General features: G+C 49.7%; 1 protein-coding gene across 1 annotated transcript in view; it reads left to right on the top strand.

The window, feature by feature from the left end:
• Nucleotides 1-26825, top strand: part of Prkar1b (protein kinase cAMP-dependent type I regulatory subunit beta) — a 112303-nt gene that overhangs the window by 65039 nt on the left and 20439 nt on the right. Inside the window, exons 4-8 of the mRNA XM_035444775.1 lie at nt 1927-1988; nt 2688-2734; nt 14089-14247; nt 22518-22578; nt 26522-26643. Coding sequence (XP_035300666.1) covers nt 1927-1988; nt 2688-2734; nt 14089-14247; nt 22518-22578; nt 26522-26643 — 451 coding nt within the window. The remainder of the gene's footprint in view (nt 1-1926; nt 1989-2687; nt 2735-14088; nt 14248-22517; nt 22579-26521; nt 26644-26825) is intronic.

Genomic DNA, 26825 nt, shown 5'->3' with positions numbered 1-26825 from the left:
ATGTTAGTGGGGTTGGGATGAAAAGCTACAGAGAAGCATGTTTGAATAGACACAGTAACTACATATGACAGTTGGTTCATTATGGCATTTCCTACAGGTATGCAATGCATTTGGACCGTATTTACCTCCCCTTACCTTCTCTTATCCCCCTCCCACACATCTGACCTTCCTTATCTTGTTCCTCAACTATTTTGATGTCCTATTTCTTTGGTGACCGAGGAATGTCATAGAGCCCTATGCTTATAGGAGCATGGCTGATGGGTTATCCACAAGAGCACTGGCAACTTACCTGTGGCTATACCATTGAAGAAAATCTCCCTTCCTCCTTCATCAGCCAGTAACTATCTGTAAAGCCTCAGGGAGGGGAGGGGCTTCATGAGCCGCCCCCAGCAACTATAAACTCTAAATCCTTAGGAAGGGGGTGGAGCCTCATTGGCCCCTCCCCTGGCAACTATTAACTGTGACTCCTCAGCATGGGGTGTGGCCTGGTGTGTTCTTTCTTTATCCATGATGGAATGTTGACCAGGCTGATCTCCCACAGGTCTTGTAAAGAATTATTTATATTCTCTGAATGTTGGAACCAGAGCACAGAGCAATCTGGATCTTTCATTTTGTATTTTCTTCCCAGATGGCTTTGTATATTCTCCAGCCAGAGAGGGCTCTTGAATTCTTCTGAGCATTGCCTCGATTTATCAATCTGCATGAACTCCTTTTTGAACAGTCGGGGCAGACAGAAGTGTCCAATGTTTCCAAGCATGAACAGTCCCTGCCTAGGGGTTCTCTACTTGTCCCTTAGCCTCCCCAGCATCATAGCCTTCCCAGGGACCCAGAAACAGGGAGATCACTGATGGTGGACATTGCAGATCAGGAGAGTGGGTTGGCATTTCTGGCTGTGTTCCAGTGATTATGCTGGTGAGATGGCAGGTTTGGGACAAATGTGGCCGAGTTGCATGTCCCTACATTTCTGGTGACTCTGACAGCCCACCCCTCTTCCCTTGGCTTCTATCCAACAGCCCATTTCACATCTGAGTTTAGAAGACAAAGCCACCAGGCTGCAGGGGTGGTTCAGAGGTCACTCTAGGCTTTGGTAACTTTCAGGGTCTGCATGTCCTAGCACATTTCTGTTCTGCAAATAGGGTGTTGACTGATGTCTCATTTCTTTACATTTTTGGAGTGCTTGAGAATTAAACCCAGGGCCTTTTACATGGTAGGCAAGTGCTCTACTATTGAGCTACATCCCCAGTCCTTCTATATCATTTCTGTGTCTGGAATTATGAACATTCCTGGGACTGTAACTATTTTCCTCAAGAGGAAAAAAAAACCCCAAAAGCCAGCAAAATCCACATAATCGGGCTCGATGGCCATGACCCAACAGAATTGTATTTATTGGCATGAGAAATGCTCAGAACCTATTGTGACTTATTCTCCTAACTGGATTGTAAAAACAGTGCCCATAAAGTCATTCCTCTCTTGTAGGAAGCCAGTCGGGGGTTGGGGAGGTGACTCAGTTGGTAGAGTGCTAGCCTAGCATGCAGACACCCTGGGTTTAATCTCTAGCACCCCATAAATCCAAGGTGGTGGCTATAATCCCAGCACTGGGGTGGTGGAAGCAGGAGGGTCAGGAGTTAAGGTCATTCTTGGTTGCATAGTTTGAGGCCAGCCTGGGCTACATGACACACTGTCTCAAGAAAGCAAAACATACAGAAGTAGACCATGCCTGTCGGCTGTGTGCAGAGCACCGCACGACACTGGATAGCAGGGCTGGCAAGGGCCTTAGTTCCTCTTTTAACTTGGAGAGGATCTCCTCCCCAAGGCCTGCAGACAGTATTCTGTGGGGCTAAGAGGTGATAAGAGCTGTGTTTATATTGTGGGAAGCAGGTTTACTCAGCCGATGCCACCTATAGCTCCTGACTGTTTGTTTTTCAGTGACATATTTGATGCCATGTTTCCTGTCACTCACATCGCTGGGGAAACAGTCATACAGCAAGGTATGTTCCCCATCAGACACTCATTGTATCCTGACCAACTTAAGAAACTGCCAGGGGTTGTGGGCATTTGAGAGGCTGAGGCAGGAGGATTGCCATGAGTTCAAGGCCAGTCTGAACTATGGTGGGAAACTCAAAAATAGATAGATAGATAGATTAGATAGATAGATAGATAGACAGATAGATAGATAGATAGATAAAGACAATATTAGGGAAGCAGAGGCAGGCAGACCTTTGTGAGTTCCAGGATAGCTAGGGTTACATAGTGAGACCCTGTCGTCAAAGGGGGGGGGGGGAAGAGAGGAAGAAAAGGGGGAGGAGGAGAGAAGAAAAGGGAAGAGAAAAAGAAACTAGTGAAACACATCGGGATAATGGTATAAATCTGTCATCCAGGAATTCAGAAGGTAGGGGCAGGTGGATTTTGAATTCAAGACCAACCTGAAGAACTTAAGTGAAAAGAGTTCTCCGGGCATGGCTCATTGGTAGAGCCTTTGCCTAGTTGAGCATGAGACCCTGGGTTCAATTCAGGCATGTGAGGAGGAGGTGGGGGAGGCTCTGCACCTAGGAACTAGCACCTGGGGCTGGTATTTGCTTGGCACTGGCTGGCACACATAGTTGCAACGGTTCCTAGCCAGGCAGTCACAAAATTCTAACTCACTTTGTTTTGCATTTTACATCTGTTGTCTCTTTGTTTTGTTGTAGGGAACGAAGGAGATAATTTCTATGTGGTTGACCAAGGAGAAGTAGATGTGAGTATCCATCATGGGTTTTGAACAGCGGGGCCTCTTTTGCATGCTTGGTTTCAAGACTTTACACAGCTTAGCATCGCAAATGTAGGCTGAGAACATTTCTTTCTGAATAGATTCCTAATGATCTATCTATCTATCTATCTATCTATCTATCTATCTATCTATCTATCTATCAATCATCTATCTATCTATGGTGCTAAGGATGAAACTCAGGGCTTCAAGCACTTGGGGGGGGGTTCTAGGCAGAAGCCTTAGTGTTGAGCCTTGCCCCTAGACTTATTTTAATTGTTTTATTCAAGAATGAGCCGGGCGTTGGTGGTGCATGCCTTTAATCTCAGCACTTGGGAGGCAGAGGCAGGCGGATCTCTGTGAGTTCGAGGCCAGCCTGGTCTCCAGAGTGAGTGCCAGGATAGGCTCCAAAGCTACACAGAGAAACCCTGTCTCAAAAAACCAAAAAAAAAAAAAAAAAAAAAAAAAAGAATGATAATGAATTCATGTCTAAAGGATACTATAAGACCATGAGAGCCCAGTTGGGAAGGAGAGCTGTGTCAGGCAGGTATAGGGCCAGTGGGGTTCTTTGTTGTTTTCACAGAGGGTCTGGGTGGAAAGCAGCCTAAGACAAAGGGCTCCTATGTTTATAGAGCCTCTCCTCATTGTAATGTTAGATTCATCCCCTGTAGAGACCCCAGCTGGTGCCTTCAGCCAAGTCTTCCCTCCTCCCTCCATGGTCACCCCTGCCCAAGCCCCCAGTATGCCCTGCCTGGAGAGGCACTGTGGAGGAGAGGCCTGTTTCCTGTCCAAACTTTCTGTGGCTTTGTCTCTTTGACTTTTTTTTTTTTTTTCTGAGACAGGGTCTCAATTTGTAGCCCAGGCTATCTTCTTCAAGCACATGGTAACCTCCTTGTGTCACCTTCCTAGGTGGTGTGATGACACTCATGAGCCATAACACCTGGCTGTTTGTTTCTCTCTGAGTTAGTAGTCTGGGGCCTTCTCTGGCCTCCAGGAGTCTGTCTGACCGCTGGGCCTGGGCTGGTCCCATCCTTATGGGTGTCCCCTTACTTCCTCTTGTTGTCACCTGCTTTTCCCTTTAGTGTTCCATTCCATGTCAGATCTTCAGGGTGGGTGTCAGCAGATGCACCATGTGCCCTTCCCTGTAGTTCAATCGCTCACTTGAGGCTGTGTTGGTGGCCCATTTCTTTAAGGTCTGTGTCCAGATGGACCAGTGGACATGGACAGAGTTCCTCTAGGATATTTCAGGGTCCTTAAAGTTGCTGGTCAATCTCTAGGCCAGCTCCAGGGTTATTGCTGGGCTGGAACTGAGTAGAGATACATCTTCCAACTAGCCATAGTTTGTGCCCCACCTGTCTGAGGGGTCTTACCCTGCCCTCCATTGCCTCAGAGGTGCCCAGGCCACACCCTGCCTGGTGCCCTGGGGTTAGGCAAGCTATTTTGGGCCTGGCCTCGCTCTTGAGCCTCTGTCCAGCCGGGCTATTTCTGGGAAAAGCCTTTTCTGATTTCCCCAGCAGCCTGACTTTGCCCCACAATGCATTTCTGGGAACCACACTGATCCACCTGCTTCCGGAGCCACCACATAGGAAGTGACTCACCCTGGTGTCCAGAGGGGGACACAAGCAGAGTTGACCTAGAGAATCTGACAACTCAACCCCTGATCTGGGTCTCTGGGGAGGGAGAGCCTCCTGTCTCCCCAAACAAGGAAACTGAGTCGGGAGCTATAGATCTCCCAGGGGACTACTCACTCAGAGGAAGAGTGAGGTGGAGGATTAAAAAGAGGTTGTGATGCCAGGTTCTGCTGTGACCATGGTCACCACCTCCTGCTGTGCTTCAGGTTAAAACAAACAAACAAACAAACAAACAAACCAAACATCCATGAGAAACCCAGACCAGAAAACAGCTGGGTTCCTGCCTTAACCCAGGTCAGGTTAGGGAGGGAGGAGAGGAGGGCTTGGTCCCTAGTGGTCCCAAGGACCATTCTCAACAGCTCTCTGTTGGAAGTGGCATTGATGGATTGAGAGGCTGAGAGGTGTGGGTGACTCATTTCTAATTTTTAGTTTATTGTTGTTTTGGTTTGAAAGATGGGGATTTCAGGTGCTGGAGAAATGGCTCAGTGGTTAAGAGTACTGACTGCTCTTCCAGAGGACCGGGGTTCAATTCCCAGCACCCACATGGCAACTCACAACTGTCTGTAACTCCAGTTCCAGGAGACTTGATACTCATACAGACATACATGAAGGCAAAACACCAATGCACATAAAAGAAAATAAATAAAAATTAAAAAAAGAAAGAAAGATGGGGATTTCATGTAGCACAGGCTGGTCTAAACTTACTCTGTAGCCAAGGATGGTCCTGAACTGTAGATCCTGCCTCCATTTCCCCAGTGCTGTGCTGGGGGTGGGGAGTGGGGGTGGAATCCAGGGTTTCTGGCATGCCAGGCAAGCACTCTATCAACTCCTCTAGTTTGCACCCATTGCTCCTCCCCCAAGCCCTGTTCTCAGGTTACTGTCCACTCTCTGCCCCTCAAACCACCACATTGCTTCCTTCTTGCTTCTTAGGTGTTTGCTAGCTCTTGCTCTCTGGCCTTGCCAGCTCCCTTAGTACCCCGGAAATAATCAGCATATGCCTACCCTGGGTGTGGTATGGTTGTAGCTTCATGCGGTAGATGACAATCATCAGGAAATTAGTGAGCCGGGCCTCACACCTCTGGTCCTTGGCTTTCCCGTGTTCTCTGCTTCTTATTTTTGCTCGGCCTTGCAAACTCTTATTCATCCTTCAATACCCTCGAGGCCCAGCTCCTGTTTGCACTGGAGCATTAATAAATGCTGACCTTAGTGACAACAGAAGGCCAGACCCTCCCCCAGTCTGGGAGCCCATGTGGGTTCTGATCTGGGCCCTCCATCCCCCAACCCCCAAATGTGCTACTGTCCCCTCCCTCTTTTTCCTCCCCCTTCTCTTTCCTCCTCTTTCCCTCTTCCTCCTCCATCTCTTTCTTCTGACAGAATCTCATGTATTCCTTTAGATGTTGGAGAATGTCCTTGAATTTCTGATCCCCCTGCCTCCACCTCCCGAGTGCTGATATTACCGACCTGTGTGGCCCCATCTGGTTTATGTGATGCCCAGATGGTGAACCCAGGGCTTCAAGCATGCTAAGCAAGCACTCTACCAACTGGGCCATATCCCCAGCCCAAATGTATCCTCCTCTGTGTTCACCAAGGTACCTAGCCTCTTTCAATTCCATCTAAAAGACAAGGCTGGGGTGACTCCAGAGGATTCTGGATCACACGTTCTTTGGTTTCCCAAAGTAAGTGGATGTAGGAAAAGTGCTGGCTGCCCTCAAGGTTATCTCATGGAGTCTCAGAACCTCTACCCGTGCTCATCTACAGGAAGGATGTGGATGGGTCAGAGCCGTGTGTCCACTGTCCTTTTCACCCTGTGCTGTGTGGGCATCGTCCCAGAGAAGCGAACATGGAGTGTTCCCCAGGGATTCTCCCACAGAGCAGCCCTCCTGCCCTCTTCCTATTAGCACATTCATTGTGTACTAGGCAGGCCTCACCCTCAGCCTGTTCTCTAGCAGCCCTTCCATCCCCAAGGAAGCCCTCCACACCCACTCTGTGCCCCTAGTGCAGCAGCCACCTCCCTCCCCAGATTAGCTCCGGTGTACCTGAGGGCATGTGGCCATCTTCTGTCCCTGGCTCCCTGGAGGTCCCTGAGCCACATGCTCCTCCAGGTCTGGCTACAGAGCAGGGAATCACTGTCTTTAGTGGCCATAGTGTGCTCAGTGTTTTAGTCTATGTTGTTCCATCTACTTTGAGAAGCCGGTCTCTGCCCCAGTGTCTCCAGAATCCTGCAAAACGGGAAAAGTCGCATTAACTGATGATGTTGACCCCCTTGAATGAGGAGTGTGAGGCGGATGGGACTGGCAGGATCTCATACTCCCCCGCTCCACCCTCTCGAGGCAGGACTGAGGGTTCTCAAAGCCACGGCTTATCTGAATAGGCCCCTTCCAGCCCTCCCTTTGGGAGAGCCACCTTCCAGGCTCCAATGAGACAAAAGGGGCTAGGGAAGGAGCCTGGCTTGAGGTTTCTTGGCCTTTGGTTAGCCCCAATGCTTTATAATGATGGTCAGAGCTCTAGCTGGCCTCCTGCCAGCCTGGGGACATGTGGAGGCAATTGTGTGAAGGAAAAAGTGAGCTCACCTTCACAAAACTGCAGTTCTTCAGTTCTTCAAATATATTGTCTCGGCAGATCTGCCCTACCTCCCTCCCTGGCTGGGAGGGTCAGGTTCAAAGGCGGCTTAGAGGCCCTTGCTGGACCCTGGCAGGCCAAACCAGGATGTCTGGGCATCGTGGGTGGATGCTGCTTCCTGGCTAAAGCCTTGAGTTTAGGATGTAGAGGCTGCGGGTGGTGCAAAGACTGGACCTATGAGTGGGTGCATCCGGCCTTGCCTCCCCACGGCGCTGTGCAAAAGTCCCCAACACCTCCATCAATCTCTCAGACTTTCCAGTGGGAACGGGTGGGCGGCAGGCAGCACCCACAGGGCTGGGCACAGAGGAAACCAGACTGTGATGTGGGAGATGCAGGGTAAACACACAGGGGCCATCAAGGAAGGCCACGTTTAAAGGAATCAAAGGGTGCCCAGTAAGGGATTGGGAGGGAGAAGCCGGCATGTCAGTCCCAGCTGAGTTATGGGGCATATATATTACTATAATCACTGTGATTACTCTCAACAAGCTTCTATGGCCTCAGTGCTGTATTCTGTAGCCCCTCCCTCAGGCCAGGCAAGTCTGTGAGGATGCCACTAGGTCAGCAACAATTCTGCCTTTACCTGGGTGGGGGACATGAGAGGGAAGTCACTAGCGTCACCCCTCCAGGCAGGATCCACACTCCTCCCTCCAAACAGGCCAGTGTGCTAGGGTTTCCAGAGCACCTCTCCAGGATGGACACTGTCCTCCCACTAGCTGTGCCCTAGAGGACCAGCGGACTAAAGGCCTAAAGTTCAGGCTTGGTTAAAATTATGGCTTCCCACAGAGACTTTATAAATGCCAGGCAGTGTGTGTGCATTTGCCAAGAACTATAATCCATTTTTCTAGTAGAAAAATATTTTCCAATTTATTTTATTCATGGAACACAGCATTTCTGCCGAAAAGGACACTCAACTGCAGGCATACAAGATTGGGAATGGGGCCCAGAGGCTTCCCTGGTTGTCTTTAGACTCTATTTGGGGGTCTCCCCATCCTTTCCAAGGTTCATGCTGTCCCTGTGGTTTTTAGTTAGGTAGGATTCCTCTTGTTCCAGTAGAAGAGGTTCTTCTCACCTCAAAGATGCCTCCCTCCCTTGTAACACAATGTGCATCCAGGAGTAGGACATCCCTGGGTATCACTGTCTGGTCCAGCAGTTGGGCTGGGGGCTATTCAGTTTTCCAGAGTTTCAGGGTGAGCAAGTATGTTTAAATTGTTGAGGTGCTTGGAGCATGAGATTAACTATGGTATCATCAGTGCAGCTGTCACCATCATCCATCAGCAGACCTCTTTCCTCTGTGAATGTGGGGGAGGGGTGGAGGAAAACACAAGGCTAGGGAGGTCAGTGCTTAACCTCAGGTGTCTTTATCAGTCACTGTCCACCTTATTTTTTGAGAGAGGGTTTCTCATTGGCCAGGGGCATGTAATTCAGTCTGGCTTGGCTGCCCCACAAAACCTCAGGTATCCACCTGCCTCCACCTCCTCAGTGCTGGAATTGCAGGCACTTACCATCACAACTGGCTGTTGAAAACATGGCTTCTGGCGATTGAACTCAGGTTCTCACATTTCCACAGTGAGCTGTTATCCACTGATCCACCGACCCACCTCCCCATCTTCCTCCTGTCTGAATCACCTGATTCTCTTCTGGCCCCTTTAATCAGTCACTCCATAGCCCCACCCCAGCCCCTGACTCTCCCCTTCCTCTACAAATCTGACTCCTGTGGTTGGAGAGATGGCTCCATGGTTAAAGAGCACTGTATACTCTCCCAGAGAACCTGGATTCGATTCCTAGCATCCACATGGCAGCTCATAATTGTCTGTAACTTAAGTTCCAGGGTATCATGCCCCTTCTTCTGCCTGCACAGTCTTACATGCAGGCAAAACAGCCATATACAAGAAATACAAACGAATCTAAAAATGACCTGTCTCTTCTGGGGGCCTCCTCGTGACTTCATAGAGCATCTATCCTGTGGCTGCTTGTTTTTTTTATAATTACTTTTTATTTAAACTCTTTAATTACCACTCATATTTATATATCCATCCCCCCATTCCCTTACCCTCCCATCCTCCCATGTTCCCCACCAACACCTCCAACCCATCCCCCAACTCTTCCCCAGGGACAGTGAGGCCCTCCACCAGGAACCTTCGTTTGGGGGAAGGCCCAGGCCCTCCTTGCTGTATTTGGGCTGCAACAGTATCCCTCCATAGGGAATGGGCTCCCAAAGTCCATTTGTGCTTTAGGGTTGAAGCCTGGCTCCACTGTTAGAGGACCCATAGACTGCCCTGGCCTCCTAGCTGGCACCCACATTCAGAGGGCTTGGTTCGGTCCAATGCTGTTTCCGCAGCTTTATGACTAGGGTCTCCATGCTCTCTGGAGACCCTGTGGCTGCTTGTAGCTGAGCAAAGCATTTTCAAGGTCCATCATCCATTCACACTATGGCATGTGTCAGAGTGTTCTCTTTAAGGTTGAATAGTATTCCATTGTGGGCATATGCCACATTTGCTTTATGTGCATCCATATGGGTTCTCGTAAGCTATGCTGAAGTGGACATGGACGTATGAATGTCTCCTGGAGGCTTGCTTTCTGAAGTGCTGTTATGTTTCAATACTCATTCGTTGAATGCAGAGCTGGCTGCGCCATTTTCCTGAGGTCTTGGAACCTCCCAAGTGTATTTTACCCATACAGCACATCATCCTGAGGTCCTTGGTGGCCCTGCTTGAGGTTACAGGATGTTGAATATAGCCCAACAGTGAGTGTATCTGGAGAGTTCAGTGTTCGGTCTTGAGGTCCCGCAAATGCTGTGCTGTTCTAGTGGAGATGGGTGCTAGACGCAGGCTGGGTGCTAGCAGTTCCCTGGACTGTTGGGCTCATGCAGATCTCATGTGACTCCACTTTGGGGTTTACATTGGGATGCTGAAGTCAGAAGCTAACTCCTGATTTGGGGTCTTGACCTGGCCTGTCTTAGGGGGCCCAGGAACTACATGTGGACACAAGGAAGAGAAAGAGAGGGTCACACTCAGGATGGTTTGGCTACAAGGGGGAGAGGCTCACTGTCCCAATGACTACCCAGAAGTGGTCTGGGGGCATAGACCTGGAATGACAACGCGGTAGCCCCAGCTCTTTCCATCTATCTTGCCTCCCCTGATTTGAAATGCTTGGGAAGTGAGGCAGAGCTAGCTCTGCCCCAGTCTGGGCAACTCTGGGCTTCTGGAAACCTTGGACCATCTGCACCAGGAGGGCAATGTTCACTGGTCCTAGAGTCCTGGTACTCCAGAAATCCAGTGATCTTTGGGGATTCTGCCAAGACTTTACCGCACAGGTGGCCTTCTGCCATCCATCCACCTCTGGCTACCTCTGGGCACATTACAGTCTGAACAAGCTTGGCATGAGTCCCCTAAAAACATGCAGAGTTCAGGCCGCCCCAGGGATCTGAATTCAGAGGTTTTTTTTTTTATGGTTTCCCTTTTTTCCCTTTTTCTTTTTTTTCTTAGTGTGTATGTCCATGGACACATGCATATGGAAGCTAAGGGTCAACCTCAGGTATCATTCCTCAAGTACCATCCACTTTGTTTTATAAATTTAGTTTTATTTATTATATCGTGTGTGTGTGTGTGTGTGTGTGTGTGTGTGTGTGTGTGTGTGTGTGTGTGTGATGTAGGGGGGTGCTTTTGATACCACACATATCTGGAGGTCAAAGGACAACTTTATGGAGTTGGTCCTCTCCTCTCACCTTTGCATGGGTTCCAGGGATCGAACTTAGGTCGTCAGGCTAGCCTGGCAAGTACTTATCTGTTGAGTCATCCTGTCAGTCCACCTTGCTTTGTTAATACAGAGTCTCTCATTAGTCTAGAACTCACTGATTTATGTAGGATAGCTAGCCAATGTGCCCCAGAGATTTGCCTGTCTCTACCCACCCCTTGTCCCCCACCCTCCATTCCCCAGCACTGGGGTTACAGACCCAGGCCACTGTGCCCAGAGGCATGGGTTCTAGAGTTTGAATTCATGTATTCTGCTTGCAAGGTAAACACTTTATCAACTGAACTGTCTCCTCAGCCTTGTTGTTTTCTTTTTTAGACAAGAGGCTCTGTAGCCTAGGCTACCCTTATGTTCCCAACCCCCCAGACTCAGTTTCTCAAGGGCTAAGATCACCACGCATGGGCCACCACACCAGGCTTATATCTCTGTGGCATTTGCCTATGGCCTGTGTCTCTGCTCTTTGGAAGATCCACTGCAGATGGGAATCTGTGCTCTATTGCAGAGTCCCTAAAGGTGAGAAGGCGCCTGGGTCAGAGGGCCACTCACTGAACAGAGGCTGAACAGGGACAGGCAGGAAGGAGAAAGGCAAGCAGGATGGAGTGGCAGAGGCTGAGCTCAGCTGGGGGACCCTTGGCTCCTAGTGTGGCATAATGTAGCCCAGTGGGGCCTCCCACCATTTTCCTCTTAAAGGAAGAAAAAACAAAAAATGGAACCAAACAAGAGTAGCCCCTTTGCGTACCAGCTGGGTGGAGGAGCTGTGACAGAGGCCAGTGTGCACAGAAGGATGGCCCTTTGTCCTCTGGGTGGCCCTGGAGGACACAATGGTTTCCTCTGACACTGTGAGGGATCCCCTAGGGCTTGAGGCTCTGGGATGAGGGAGGGTAGTCACTGCAGAGGGTCCCTGCTCCCTTGGTCATGTCCTAGGGCAGCTACACTCACTCTTCCTTTGGGGAGTGAAGTGTGGGAGTTGCTCAGCTGGGATGTTTTCCCAGAGGCCCAGTGCTCTGAGGAAGGTGGCTTTGTGTCCTTTTTCCTACTTGGGGTAGTCACTGTGTGGCTTCCTCGATCCCCATGCTGTAAGGAGAGAGACTAACCTACTTGCATGTCCTACACACCTCTCTCCCAACCCCAAGAGCATCTGTACTTATGACTCAGCCCAAGATGACACATGGAGACCGAGGGGTGAGAGCAGCCTCTAGGGATATGCTTTCAGTAACACATGCTTCTGCTGAGCCAACAGGTGTGCCTGTGACGCAACAGATGCTGCCCCAGACCTTTGTCAGAGACAAACAAGGAAGTCACATTCAAATGAAGAATGTTTCTGATGCCTGGGTGGTAGTACATGCCTGTAATCCCAGGTCTCTGGAGGCTGCAACTGGAGATTTTTGCCAAGTTAGGGGACAGCATGGACTACGGGGATGTATTGTATGTATTGGTCTAGAATACTTCAGAGAGAAGCTGGGTACATGCCTAGAATCCCCCAGTGAGGGGCTGGGGTGTGTTTCAATGGTAGAGCACCTGTCTAGAATCTCCCAGTGAGGAGCTGTAGTGCAAGGCCTTGTGTTCAAACCCTAGTACCATAAAAAGCAAGCAAGCAAGCAAACAAACAAAAAAACCCCAATGATCCTGGCAGCATCATGTGGTTATGACAGCCCAAGCCCATCTAGTCTGGATGAGCACTCTGAGGGTAAAGGAGCTAAGTGACAGACTGAGGGTGACACTGAGGAGGTCCTGGAGGGATGTGCATCCTCACTGAGCTACATGTTCAGATTACTGGGGTTTTTCCACCTGCAAGTTAACTCTGCATGTGTAAATTCCTGCAGAAGCATAGGCACGGGGGCAGTGCCAGCTCTGAGTTGGGAGGGGAGGGAGGCGCTCTGCCCTACCCTCCCTTGGCTGTGGAAATGAAGTGAGGTCCTGGGGGTTATGCTCTGATGTCTGTAAACTCATGTCTAAAGTGTCAAATCACTCCCTTCCCTTTTCTCCTCCACATTCCCTATAGCATTCGATGGGCATCGTTTCCAGATTCTTTGTGGATCTTTTTGGCTTTATTTTTGTTTTGCTTTTTGGATACAGGACCTTACTTTATAGCCGAGGCTGGTCTAGAGCCTGTCATCCTCCTGCATCAGCCTGGGGTGACAGGTGTATGACAAGCCACCCTCTTTGAGGGTTTTTAAAACAAGCTGTACCCACATCTTTGTCTCCCCGCACCTCAGATCATTCTGGGGTTTGGGGAACCCACCAGGACAGGTGGGAGGAGCACACATCCATCTGGTAGAGTCCTGTCTTTGGGAGCCACTGTCTTCCCCACCCCCCATCTTTGTGGCTAGCCAGCCCCTCTCCACGCCTTGTTCACTTCATCGTGGAGTTACAACCATCACCTGCGAGGCGTTCTCTTTCAGACAGAAATCTCTGTGCCTCAGTTATTACCGGATAATGAGACATTGATTTCAGTAAGAATTGCTTCCATGATTCATCACAATCCATTCTTCGGGTACGCACCCGGTTTAGCAGTGGGAACGGTTCTGTACGCTCATTGAGACGCTGAGGGATAAAGCATGCATTGTGTCAATTTATAGTAACCGAGCTGCATAATCGCCCTGGGAATGAACAATCTGCCCATTCTGTGTCCCAGTTGGGTGTGGGCTGTGCAAGGTCTATGCATAGTGCGCACACTGTGCAGGGTGCGTCGCCCATGCGGCCTGAAAGGGAATCTTGTCCTGGCTTCTTCTCAGTGCAGCTTGGTAGTGGTGCCTGGCCAGGGGGCTCAACTAGGCCACTGGCCAAAAGACTTGGGTGCTTGTCTTGGTGGCAAAGGTCCAGAGGAGAAGGGGACAGTCAGTGTGTGCCCACAGGGATGGGACAAGGGGGTCAGAGGGATACTCAGGCAGAGAGATCACTGAATTGCCAGAGAGGACAGGCAGTTTGTAAATGAGAAAGGCAAGAGGCAGGGTATTCATCTGGATCTATATATGTGTAATGGTAGAACAACTTATTGGGGTGCAGTCTGGAAAACTGAGGCTCAAAGAGACTGAGAGATGATCCCTGCTCAGGAAGTAGCTGTGACACATTGTGTTCTGCCCTCTGGTCCCAACCTGTTCTTTAGTGTGGTGTGCTGCCCAGTTGTGGCTCTGAGTAGGATGGGGTGATGTGGGAAGAGAGATCCTTGGAGCATGGTTAGCCCATGGTTACCTCCAGAGTAGGGGAGTGTAAGAAGTGGTCCAAGAGCCTTGCAAGGCCCCTGTCTTTCCCACCAGGGTGGGCTATGGATTCCCCATAGAGGAGGCAGCTACTGTGATCCACATATCACAGCTTGTGACTCACCTTCTTTTCTTTTCTCTGAAGGTATATGTGAATGGAGACTGGGTTACCACCATCAGTGAGGGGGGAAGCTTCGGAGAGCTGGCCCTCATCTACGGCACCCCCAGAGCAGCCACCGTGCAGGCCAAAACAGACCTTAAGCTCTGGGGCATCGACCGTGACAGCTACAGGCGCATCCTCATGGTGAGTGGAACCCTGGCCAGGAAGCTTTGTGAGGGGAAGATGGTCGTAGAGTCTATGCCACCAGAAACCCAGGTCCCAGGTCAAGATGGGTCTGCATGATAGACATAGCCCTTGACATGAGGGGAAAGTATCAGAAAAGGTATTGGAAGCTCTTTAAAACTGTTAGATGGCTGGGAGATGTCTCTATTGCATGCCCCCTTTCTCTCTTTCTAGATACTCTAAAATGTGGTTGTAATGGCTGGATCTCCAGCCCTACCATCTAGGACCACAAGGTCACTTGGAGAATAAAACCCAGGGTCCCTCCATGGTGACATTAGGGCAAAGGCTAAAAGACATCATGGGGACAGAGAGTGCAAAGGCCTTGTGGTGGCTGCTGCGTGGAGCACAGGGGCCTGTATGTGGAACACAATGAGAAGAGAATGAGGGTTTCATCCTAAAGAGTCAGGGAGTACTCCATCCCAAGGTCCACAGCCTCCTCTAGAGCCCACACTCCTGACCTCTGACATAGAGTTCCTGGAGTCACAGAGGTGCCTGGGACCACCTGGAACTCAAGATTGGGCATCCCAATGAGAACTGATAGTGACCATTGGGTCAGACATTCTAGAATGTTCCCCAGAATAGCTCAGGATGGATCCTGTGTCCTCAGTCACTGAGGTACAGAGGGCACATCCTGTTGTGGTCTTGATGGGATGCCAGTTCTTCTGTAGGATCAGCACTGTCTTGGAAGGCAGCTGTCCCCAGGCTTAGCATGCTCAGCACATCAGGGCTCCTGTGCTGCTGTGGGCACAAAGACACAGAACAGACGGTGCAGCACTGTAGTCCTTTGTCTCCAACATGTTCTCCATCTGCAGGGACCTGCCTGTCCCAGTGGGAGGGTGCAATGGGGGTCTCCTTCCTCCCTGCAAGGGGACACAGTCCCCATCCCTTCTGAGCACACCTGGCTTGGAGTTGCACTAGCAGCTTCCTCTCTACTGTCTCATCTATGCTGTGTCATTGCTGGCTGTGGGACTTTTGTGGTCAGGACTTTATATTCAGGAATGCTCTCCAATCGCAGAGGGAACTGGTATTTTCTATGGGTTAATTTCGGATCCCCAGACACTAAGAATAGCGCATTTGGGCTCCAGAATCGGCAGAGCTCTTGTGGAGAATTTGGATCCTGTCCATACCCATCCCCCATCTGGGCAGACTTGAATACATCCAAATCACCCCACTGAGAGCACTTGCCTTAGTTGGGACTCACAGTGGAAGACAAAGAAAATGAAGAGTCACCAGTGTCCCGAGGGAGTTGGTTACATCCCACAAGGTCAGCTCAGACTCCACATTCAAGTTAGAATTTGGTGACTTCTAATTTGGAATTTTCCTAAGTGTCTCCTTGCCGCTGTTTGCCTAAGGGACACACAGTGCCCAATGCTGGGCACAGTTGGGGGTGCATTGTCACCTGTAGGCACACAGGCGAGGGCTCAGCAGAGACTAGTAGTCCATGAGTTTCTTTCCTTTTATTTAATCCTTGGCCCCTCTGTTCATCTGCCCCTTTTGGGGGACCTTGTGTCTGCAGCTAGTGAGTTAGCAATTCCCATTAGAGGGGCTGGATGTTATGCAGTTGGTAGAAGGCATGCCTGATGTGCACAAAGCCCTGGGGTCCATGCCCAGCACTGATTTAACCAGGCACAGTGGTCCAGTACTCAGGGGGTGAACTCCTAAGTCCAGTCATCCTTGGCTACATAGCAACTTTGAGGCCAGCCTGGATTATGTGAAGCCCTGTCTCCAAAGGGGGGAAAAGTTGCATATACAAAATTAAATTGTGTAGGAGAGGTCATACTGGGGTCTTTTGAGGCCTCTCTATAATGTGTTCTGAGTCCCTGGGAACTTGTGTCCCATTCCTAATGCCACTGACTCTGAAGGACCTGATTCCTTACTGACTCTCTAAGCTATCTCCACAAGAACCAGGCACCCTCCATGTCATAGTATAGGTGGTATGACACCCACAATCTCAATGCACCCCCATTTTCTGTAGAGTTTCTGAGGTGATCTTAGAGCCACCCAGTGACTCACAGCCTGGGAGTAGATGACCCCCTCCACCCTTGCCCACAGTCAGAACCCCAAGGCATTGAGAAACTACAAACACAAAAGTTCCCGAGAACCTTCTGAGCTATTGCTCATGGTGCAGTGCAGGGGTCGGGATGGGGTGAGTTTTTGCTTGGAGGCTTCAGGTGATAGAGAAACTTCAGTCAGGGCCAGCTCTTTGTCCTGGGTAGCATAGGTGGCCTGGCTAGGACAGGCTGTGCTGGGAGCTGGAGTTACATCCCTGGTTCCAGTTCTTCTGAACCATGGGGTAGGCAGAGTTCATCATGAATAGGGTGTGGTTCTCAGTACTACGAGTGCACACGTGTGTGTGTGTGTGTGTGTGTGTGTGTGTGTGTGTGTGTGTGGTGGGGTTGCGGGGCAGGGTCTTTGGTCCCTGGTCTCATTGTCCTACTTGGAACACCCTGAGCAAAGCGGGCCCTCTGCATGTTCAGCAAACACCATCTTCCTCTCCTGTCCACACAGTGATCCTCTAACCCGGCCTCGTGCCAATTCATTTGAGACTCAGGTGCACTCTGCAGGTGGGGGAGCAAGAAAAGACCCTGGGGACCATGGGAAGCGAGTGTGTGCTCTGCCCTTCGGTGTCTCCAGGTCCCTGCCATTGAAATCTGGTTGGGATCTTGGCTGAGGTCTGCTTTGGTTTCTTTCCTATTGATCTGACAAGAAGCTCCAACAAAAGCAACTTAGGGAAGAAAGGGCTTATTTTGGCTCACAGTTCCAAGGTCCCATCCATCATGTCAGTGTCAGGGAGGTCACAGCAGCAGGAGCCAGAGGCAACTGGTCACACCCCAGCCACAGCCAAGAAGTGCCCTCTAGGCACTGGAATCCAGTCCTCAGTTTGTTCTCCTGTGCCTTCAGTTCAGGACTAATAAATGGGGCTGTCCACATTCCAGGTGGATGTCCCCAGCTCCATTAACACAATCAAGACACATTAACCAGCACCAAGATCATCCTTCGATGAGACTCCCTTCCTGGTGATCCTAGATTCTGTCAAGTTGGCAATCAATACCAACCTTTCCAAGGCGTGCTGCAGGTGTCGTGGGGACAGGCAGATCGAGGCCCTGTACCAAGCAGGCTGCTTGGGGAGAAGGCTGAACTAGCCTCTGCAGGCAGGTTCCTAGGCTGAGCCCCTTTGGAGCCATCTTGGGTTTGCTGTCTTGCATGCCATAAAGCTCATGTCACCAAGAGGCTTAGCAAATGGCTGCTCAGTGTAGGAACAAAGTAGGCTGGCTTCACCTGCCACCTGACCACTTCCCTGGGCTCCACAACATTTTCAGCATCATCCTGCCCACTGTACCAACATTAGCATCTGAGGTTCCTGGGTCACAACCTGCCTACATTCCACTGGGAGAGCTTAATTGCTAGGTGGTCAGTGGGGATTACACATTTTCAAAAGAGATGCCTTTTTTTTTTTTTCCAAAAGAGATGCCTTTTTTTTTAGGGCTGGATAGGATTAAAATGGCTTGAGCCAGGTCACTGAGCAGGCCACTGCCACCGCAGTCATCCTGACCTGTACCCATCAGCAGACACAACAGCTCTGTGTCACAAGAGCCTAGACACTGGCTTTCCAATTGTGCCATCTTGTTGTCATGGAAACAGACTTGGTCCAGTCTCCGCTGGCAGAACCACTGTCTAACCATCGAGGTCTGGATAGCTGAGGACATTTTAATGAGGTTCTCCATGCCCTGCTGTACATTGAGTTCCTAGCCCTGCTGGGAATTGAATTAGTTATTTTTCTCTTCGCTCTGACAAAATACTTGACCAAAGCAACTTAAGGGAGGGGAAGTTTATTGTGGCTCATAGCTTTAAGTGCAGTCCTCCATGGTGGCAGGAGCATAAGGCAGCTGGTCACATGGCATCCATAGTCAGGAAGCAGAGAGATGGCTCTCAGCTTGCTTTCTCCTTTGTACTCAGTCCAGGATGCCAGCCTATAGAATAGTGCTGGGTTCTCTCATGTTTAGGCTGACTCCTGACTTGTATAAGGTGTGTCCTTCTTCTAATAACCCAAACTGGAACTTCCCTCACAGACATGCCCAGAAGTTTGTCTACTAAGTGATTCTACGTTTTGTCAAATTGACCATCAGGATTAGCCATCAGAGGACTTTTCCTAGAAGCAGAGAGCTTGGGGCCTTGTGACTCTGGGTTTCTAGGATTGGGACTTCACAGGCTTATCAGTGCTAGTCTGAATCAGATCTGATGGGGAAGTTGAGGCCCAAGGTTAGGGGTAGAGCTGGAGCACTGTCTCTGTATTCTGTTCCAGTGTCCTTGGAGACCCTTTGGGGCAGGGTTTAATATTCCAATTTGAACGGATGAGGAAATGGAGCTCAAGAGGACAATGAGAAAGGAGGTCTGAGCCCAGGCTTTCTGACAGCTCAAGCTCAAAGTCATCCTCCAACCTTCCCCAGACTTGTCACCAGTTAAGGGGCACTGGATATGCTGGTGAACTGCCTCTCTAAGCTTTCTGGGTGTTCCTACACCAACTTATAGTGACCTGCTGCTCCTGGAAGCCTCTGAATCTCAAAAATGACACCTACCACCTCAGTGTGTTCCCCAGAGTCCTAACCCCTTCTCTATGACCCCCAGGTTCCTCTCCTCTATCACCCCAAATGTTATACAGGGCTGGTTTCTCCTTTTATGATATTTGATCTTCAAGTGGGATTTCCTGGGTTGCCCACTCTATCTTCTAGGGTCCTCAAGTCAGAGTGGCAGGGCCTGGCTGGTAAGAGCCCTGCTGGCTGCTAATGTCTCTGTGTTTCAGTCATGGACATCATCCTTCCACTGTTGGTACATGATTATTCAGGGATAGATTTTCTCTTGGCTCATCATGCTTTAACAGGACTGTGGGTACCTGTGTCTCTAAGAGGTGCCCAGCCGTGGAGATCACACTATGAGTGTCCCAAAGGGCACTGGGCTGCAGAGAAAGCAGTGAGCTGTCTTTGTCATTGGCTGACAGGCATCCAGAGAGGAGATATCCATGGCAGCTAGGCCCCCTATGAATGCCTGTCCACACGGAAGCCTGTCTGAAAGCTACCTGTGTGGTTGAACACAGCTGCTGCTGGCTACTCAGCCTGCACCGGAGCATGGGAGGGCATGCTATGACATCAAACAGACTGGAGCATCTTAGCTCTACTTTGTGCCAGCCCCATGCCTGATCATAGGGGGCTGTGATTCCCCCAATCCAGGGTGAGGATGGAGGTTGGCCACACGGCACAGCACATAGCAGTGGACACAGCTTCTGTCCCCACAGGAGCAAAGATGCCGAGTGGTCGAGAATGCAGTATGGCATTCTGTGTGAGCTCATGCTTGTCCTGGCACTCTGGAGGCTGAGACAGAATCACGGGTACTAGGTCAGTCTGGACTACATAGTGAGTTCTAGGCTAGTGTGAAACTATACTTCAACAAAGGAAAGAAAGGAAGCTGGGTGTGGTGGTACACCCCTTCTACCCCAGCATTCAGGGAGCAGAGGCGGGCAGATCTCTGTTAGCAGCCAGCTTGATAACACAAAGAGCTCTAGGACAGCAGTTTCAGCCTCCGACTCATTGGACAAGAACCAAGCCATTGCCTTCTTTGGACCTCTGTTTCCAGTCCAGTAGAGATACAACAATAATCTCTCAGAGCTGTGGGGGTACATTAGCAGCTATTCCAGGGGCAAGCTATGCCTCTTGCCATCTTCTGAGAAGAGCGTGCTCCGGGAGTGGCTGGGGTGCAGGAGGCTGGCACCTATCCGTACCTGCCTACAGAGTGACTCATCCCGTTTCTGATGACTAGAGTTTTGTCTCAGGTGGATGGACTCCTGCATCACAACAGGAAACAGAACCTTCCGAGCTGAGGTGTTGGCAGCTTTGTCTGAGCAGTGGTTTGATGTCACAGAGGGAGAAGGGGGGCCCAGGTTAGAGACAGTGGCCAGATCATGGACCTGATGGAGAACCCGAGACCTTGCAGAGGATACGATTGTCGCAGAGCATGGGCAGTGACGGAAAGACAGTGTGCTAACCCTCTCTAAGAGCCCTCCTCCAGGTTACTCAGTAAGATTCACACCGTCATCTTTACTATCGGTCAGCACCATCACTGCTGTGCCACTGTCATCATCACCAGCATCATTATCACCATCCACACTCCCATCATCATCACTATCACCACCACCATCATCACCACCACCCTTGTGACTATCAATAGCATCATTATCACCTCAGCATCATCGTCACTACCACCACCACCATCACTGTCATTATCATTCTCATCAAAACCACCACCACCACCACCATCATCACTATTATCAATACCACCCACCAACACCACCATCATCATCACTGTCAACAACACTATCACCACCATTACCATAAGTAGCATCAACTTAAGAAATACTGAATCTCATTCCTTATAACAAGGGATTTAAAAATCTCATTTCCTCAGGACTAGTAACATGAAAAGTACACCCAGATTTACCCTTGTTCCCCTGCATTGAAGTGTTCATCCCCTCAGAAACTCAGCCTGGCCATGTGGGGTCCTGTTGTGTGGGGTACAAGTGGTACCCACAGTAGGCTTCATATTCTTTCTGAAAGTAGGAAGCTCATATCAGCCCCCTTAGTCTGTGTTCTGGATGCTGAGAGCTCAAGGAGTTGAGCCAGGAGTATTGAGCATCTTGAATCAAGCAAAGGTTGACCTCATGCATAGCTAGAGAGAACCCCATGATCTGGCCCCATGGAAGTTGTGGTGTGTGCCCTGGAGCCTCAAGAGCCCTTCTTCCTCACTTCCCTGCCACTCACATTTTTGTCATAGCTTTCCAGGGACTGGCATTGACTGCCACATGCCTTCAGTCCATTCCTTCTCCTGAGAGTCCTTTTTATCCCTCAGCAGGGCTATACTGGCTCATGACTCTGAGTTCGGGTCCATGGTCTACCCCCACACCCTGTGTGGAGAGGGTTCCTGTTGCAACTCTTATTTCCTGTGTGATGGAGCCACCCACAATGAGCCAAGTTGACAGAGACATGAATATCCTTTATACCCAACTGAACCCGCTGCTAGAGCACAGAGACAGAACAGTGTTTGTCCCTGTTAGTGGGTGGTGTCGAGAGGGACAGCATGTCTGTCTGGCTTTGTCTTACTCTTAACACCTGATGCTTCCACTCTGAGCATACAGTGCGTTGGTCTCTCCATTTCTTTTTTTTATATAAATATTTAAAAAAAAAGATTTTATTTATTTATTAGGTATACAGTTCTCTGCATGCATGCTTGCACACCAGAAGAGGGCACCAGATCTCATTACAGATTGTTGTGAGCCACCATATGGTTGCTGGGAATTGAACTCAGATCCTCTGGAAGATCAGTCAGTGCTCTTAACTTCTGAGCCATCTCTCCAGCCCTGGTCTCTCCATTTCTGCCCTGCTTGGGGCTACTGCAGATTGTGCTGATGTATTCAAAGCGTAGGGTCAGGCCCCCTGAGGGACTTCTATATTATAAATCCCACCCCATGTAAGGACTGAGATTGCCAGTCTCTCAGGCGAGGCTGAGCCATTCCCCTTTAAAGACCTTGGGCATTTTGCAGGTCTCTCATGTCTGATCCATCTCTCCTTCCCAGACATCTTCCGATGTGCATCTTAGTGAGCAGACGGTGGGAAGGCTGCAGTACCAGAGATTGGTATTGACCTCAGGAATAAGAGAGTCCCAGCAGCTGCAATGGGAAGCAGAGCAAGCTCCTCTAGGATGTCTATGTCATCTCATCAGTGGCCAGGCAGGGCACATGATCATCTGTGATATCTGGGAGGCCACTGGGTGGCTGGATGTCCTGACAAACTGTCCAGAAACCTCAAGGCTTTGCAACGGTGCATCTCCATGGTGCATACTTGTAATTCAAGTAAGGGTGCTGAGGCAGGAGGATTACAGGTTAGAGTCTAGAGTTAGAGCAGGGCAGGAAGAGCTGTGTCCACCTTTGGAAACTTCAAACCTCATGGTCCCATGTACTAGGGTGGCTTGCACAGGGTTGGACCACTGGGCCTGCTGGTGGTGCTGGAAGCTGCTTCAGAAGACACAGGAGGTCTTGAAGAGCAGGAAATAGGAGACATAGCGTCATATAGACTTGCTTGTTGGGTTTCCTCTGAAGAGATTAGTCACTGAGAGAAATCTGCAAGCGCTGACAGACCAACTGTGACTGGAGACCCACCTTCTTTGTTCTGCTTTTCCTTTCACAGGGGAGCACACTGAGGAAACGCAAGATGTATGAGGAATTCCTCAGCAAAGTTTCCATCCTAGGTCAGTAGTTCTGTTGCTCGGAGCCTCTCTGCAGCCTCCTGTGAGCGCCTGCAACCAGCCCACCTCTGCTTCTCCCTGGGCGGCTGATAGGCCATCTCTGCCTAGCAATATGCAGGTTTGGGACATGCATGCTCACATGCAAACACAGATAAATTTGCATGGCTCCCACAGGGATGGGAGTACATGCCCATGTACACACATACCACACACTCATACACTTGCACACATGCACACGTACATACAGATACACACGCACAAATATGGCATGCATTCATATATGTGCACATTCATAAGTACACACACATTTGTGGCACACGTTCATAGTACCTACATTCATGCACGTGCACACACACACACACACACACACACACACACACACACACACACACACTGTTCATATATGCACACATTTACGGTGCACCTTTATACAGGTGCATATACAAGCCCTGCTACCTGTGAGCATGAATGTCATCCTGTCAGTGTCCCTGTCCTTCCCAAACTGTGTCTGCTTATCTCTCTTGCTGTCTTTGGTGCCACCATCCCAGCTCCGAGATTCAGAGCTGAAAGCTAGCTCTTTGTTCTCCTAGCTGGAGTCTTACACTAAGTGTCTTCCCCCTTCCTCTTGGCTCACCTTGAGCATGGCTCCTCAATGACATCATTGCCCTTCCAAGGCCACCTTTATATTCCACCCCTACGGCCTGTGGAGACTTGTGGGTTGTACATGCATCCTGGGCTCATGTGCACAGTTGAGTAGCTCAGGGATCTTGGGAGAAGAGATGGTAATCTGGTTCTGAATATGAGGGAGGTCTCTGCTTGGCACCTGCCCCTCTCAGTGCCTCTTAGACACAGAGTCTCTTCATACACTTTGTCCTATTGCTGTGTGAAGGTGCCTCCCCTTCCTGCCTTTAATGAACTACTGCAGTCCTCATTTATTCATTATAGTGAGAAGCACACAACACAGAACCAGCCATTTCCAGTGTTGTAAGAAGCCTGGCTCAGAGAAACAAGCCCAGCCGCAGGGTGTGCAGTTCATCACTATCTACCTAGAACCCGCTCTTTGCCCGAGCAGAAATTTATCCCCACAGGCAGACACTCACCACCCCCCCCCCCAGTTATCCCCCAGTCAGGTCACTGCCAAGTCCCTCCCTGCCTGTGCCTGTATGTGTGTGGTTTAAATGTTCTGAAATGTGTAGTGTTTCATTTAAGTTCTGGAGCCAAATACTGGCTGTCTCCCTTACAGTTATTTCAGCTTTCACCCAAGATTTATGGTGTTAGAAGATAACGTTATGGCAAGTCTTGTTTCCAAACCTTGGAATATTGCACATTTTAAATGCTATTGGGGGGGGGGACCCTATCCTTAAAAACATGTGGGGGAGCTAGACTGGAGAGATGGCTTAGGGGTTAAGAGCACTGACTGCTCTTCCAGAGGACCCAGGTTCAATTCTCAGCAGCTCACAGATTGTAACTCCAGTTCTAAAGAATCCCACATATATTCAGGCAAAACACCAATGTACATAAAATAAAAATAAGTAATTAAAAAAAAACATGTGTGGGGGAGAGAGAAAGAGAAAGTGGGAGAGGTGGTACTGCTGCTGCTGAAGCCCAAGCCTTGCACATATTAGGCAAGTACTTTATTGCTGAACCCCACTGGGGGATTCTAGGCAGGTGCTCCACCACTGAGCCACACCACTCACCTACAGGTGAGCATCTTAACTGCAGCCTCTATTGCACACAGTGTTCCACGTCTACATTCCAATTCTGCATCTGTTTCTTCTTGATACAGACTAGAATTTCGCTCAAAAGTGACCCTATTCCACAATGGATGATATGCATTGCTTCATTGCTGTGAAAAGACACTGTGACCACGATGAATCATAAAAGAAAGTATTTACTTGGGGCTTGCTTACAGTTTCAGAGGTTTAGTCCATTATTCCCATGGTAGGTAGCATGGCTGCATGCAGGCAGACATAGTAGCAGAGAGTTCTATATCTGAATCTGAAAGCAGCAGGAAGAGAGAGACAACTGGGTCTGGCTTGGGCTTTTGAAACCCCAAAGCCCACCCCCAGTGACACACTTTCTCTAACAAGGCCACACCCCCAATCTATTTCAAGTAGTGCCACTCACCAATGACCAAGCATTTAAATCTCTAAATCTGGCTGGGCAGTGGTGGTGCACACCTTTAATCCCAGCACTCAGGAGGAAGAGGTAGGCGAATCTCTGTGAGTTCGAGGCCAGCCTGGTCTACAGAGCAAGTTCCAAGACAGGCTCCAAAGATATACAGAGAAACCCTGCCTCGGAAAAAAACAAAACAAAACAAAATCTCTGAACCTATAGGAGTCATTCCAATTCAAACTACCACACAGCCCAAGCTGGCCTCTAACTCACTATATAGTCAGAGCTGGCATTGAAGTTCTCTGATCCTCTGCCTCCATCTCCATGAGCTAATTAATATACCTGGTCAGATAGCTTTTAAAGAAAGCTGGCAACAAACCTAGTACCCAGGCAGCTGAGGCAGGGGGATTATAAGAGTTCTAAAGCCAGTCTAGGCTATATTGTGAGATGTGTCTATAAATGAGAGGGGAGGAGAGAAAGTGAGAAGCAGGGACAGAAAAAAGGGAGGCGGACCCACTACTGTGCTTAGAGTAGAAGACTTACTGCCTACTGTACACAGCAGGGTTCCCTGTGGCCTGGGCTTCATGGAAAACGTGGCCCTTTTGTAGTGTAGGGGCATGGGCAGGGGATTTAGGGGAGAGATACTTCCCTGCTAACCTAGATCCAAAATGAATGCCTTTTAAAAAATTTTATTTTTAGCAGCTGGCCTACATATGTAGAGTCTAAGCGTAGGCTGGAAAAGGTTTCTTTCACTTAGAGGGGGCGGGGAGGGGGATATAGTTAAAAGGTGACCATGATTTTCTCACAGAAAACTCCCACATTATATTATGTTTTTCTTCCTCTCTGGGGCCGGGGATGGGCAGTGTCAGGGACGGGAGGGTGTGAGCAAGGCAGCAGCAGCCTGTGGAGTTTCTAAGCATTTTCAGACTGACTCAGTGTCAGAAATGGGTAGTTTTGCCCAACGTAGTGGTAGGTGTGTCCTTTCTGAGTATCATAGCAACAGTGATGGTCATGATGGCTCCAGCTTGTAAACCCAGCATTCAGGCAGCTGAGGCAGGAGGATTTCTGTGAGGCTAGGTAGGGCTACCCAAGATGTCCTCCTTTCATTTCTGCTGCTGTAATGTAAAACACCCTGACAAGAAGCAACTTGGGGGAGAATGGGTTCTAGGGTAGAGCTTCTCATGGAGAAGTCCTGGTGGCAGGGACTTGAGACAGTTGGTCACATCACATTCACAGCAAAGGCAGAGAGAGAATGAAGGCACACATGCTTAGTGTCCAGCTGGCCCTTTCTACGCTTACACAGTCCAAGACCCCCAACTAGGGAATGGTCCCAATCAGGCTGGATCTTCCCACATCCATAAGGGATTAAGACAGTCCCCCACAGACATGCTCACGGTCCAGCCAGATCTAGACCATCCCTCACTGAGACTTCCTTCCCAGATTATTCTCATTATTTAAATTGACAACTGAAACTAATCATTACACAGTGAGTTCAAGTCCAACCTGGAATATCGAGTGAGGCCTTGTCTAAAAACAAACATGAATCTGGGGAGGGTCGCTCAGAGGTTACAATGCTTGCTGTATAAGCATGAGGACTGGAGTTTAGAACCCAGCACCCATATAAATGCTGGGTGGGTGTGGGAGCCTGCCTATTATTCAAGTCTCTGGAGGTGGTGATGGGATCCCAGAGCAAGCTGATGAGCAAGCGGCTAGTCACATCAGTGAGCTCTGGATTTAATTGAGAGACCCTGCCTCAAAAATAATGTGGAAGAGCAATGGGGGATCCCATGGTGGAGAGGAATGACCTGTGACCCCTTTCGTCTTCCTGCAGAATCCCTGGAGAAGTGGGAACGCCTGACTGTAGCTGATGCCCTGGAGCCTGTGCAGTTTGAAGATGGAGAGAAAATCGTTGTTCAGGGGGAGCCTGGGGATGACTTCTATATCATCACAGAGGTGAGTCCTATGCAGGCCGTTGGTGCCAAGGGGCTCCGGGCAGTGCCTGAATGGAAGCCAGCACTGCTTTGGCTTGCTCTCTACTCCCCTCACCTAGCACCTGCACCTCACCACCCCAACCTCCACCTCCTCCCACAACTATCTACATGGCAGAGTTGGGATGATAGCCTCACACCTCTGCC

Source organism: Cricetulus griseus, chromosome 4 (assembly GCF_003668045.3).
Source record: "Cricetulus griseus strain 17A/GY chromosome 4, alternate assembly CriGri-PICRH-1.0, whole genome shotgun sequence".
Classification (NCBI taxonomy): domain Eukaryota; kingdom Metazoa; phylum Chordata; class Mammalia; order Rodentia; family Cricetidae; genus Cricetulus; species Cricetulus griseus.
Note: the sequence above shows the minus strand (reverse complement) of the source record. Positions and strands in the feature narration are given on the sequence as shown.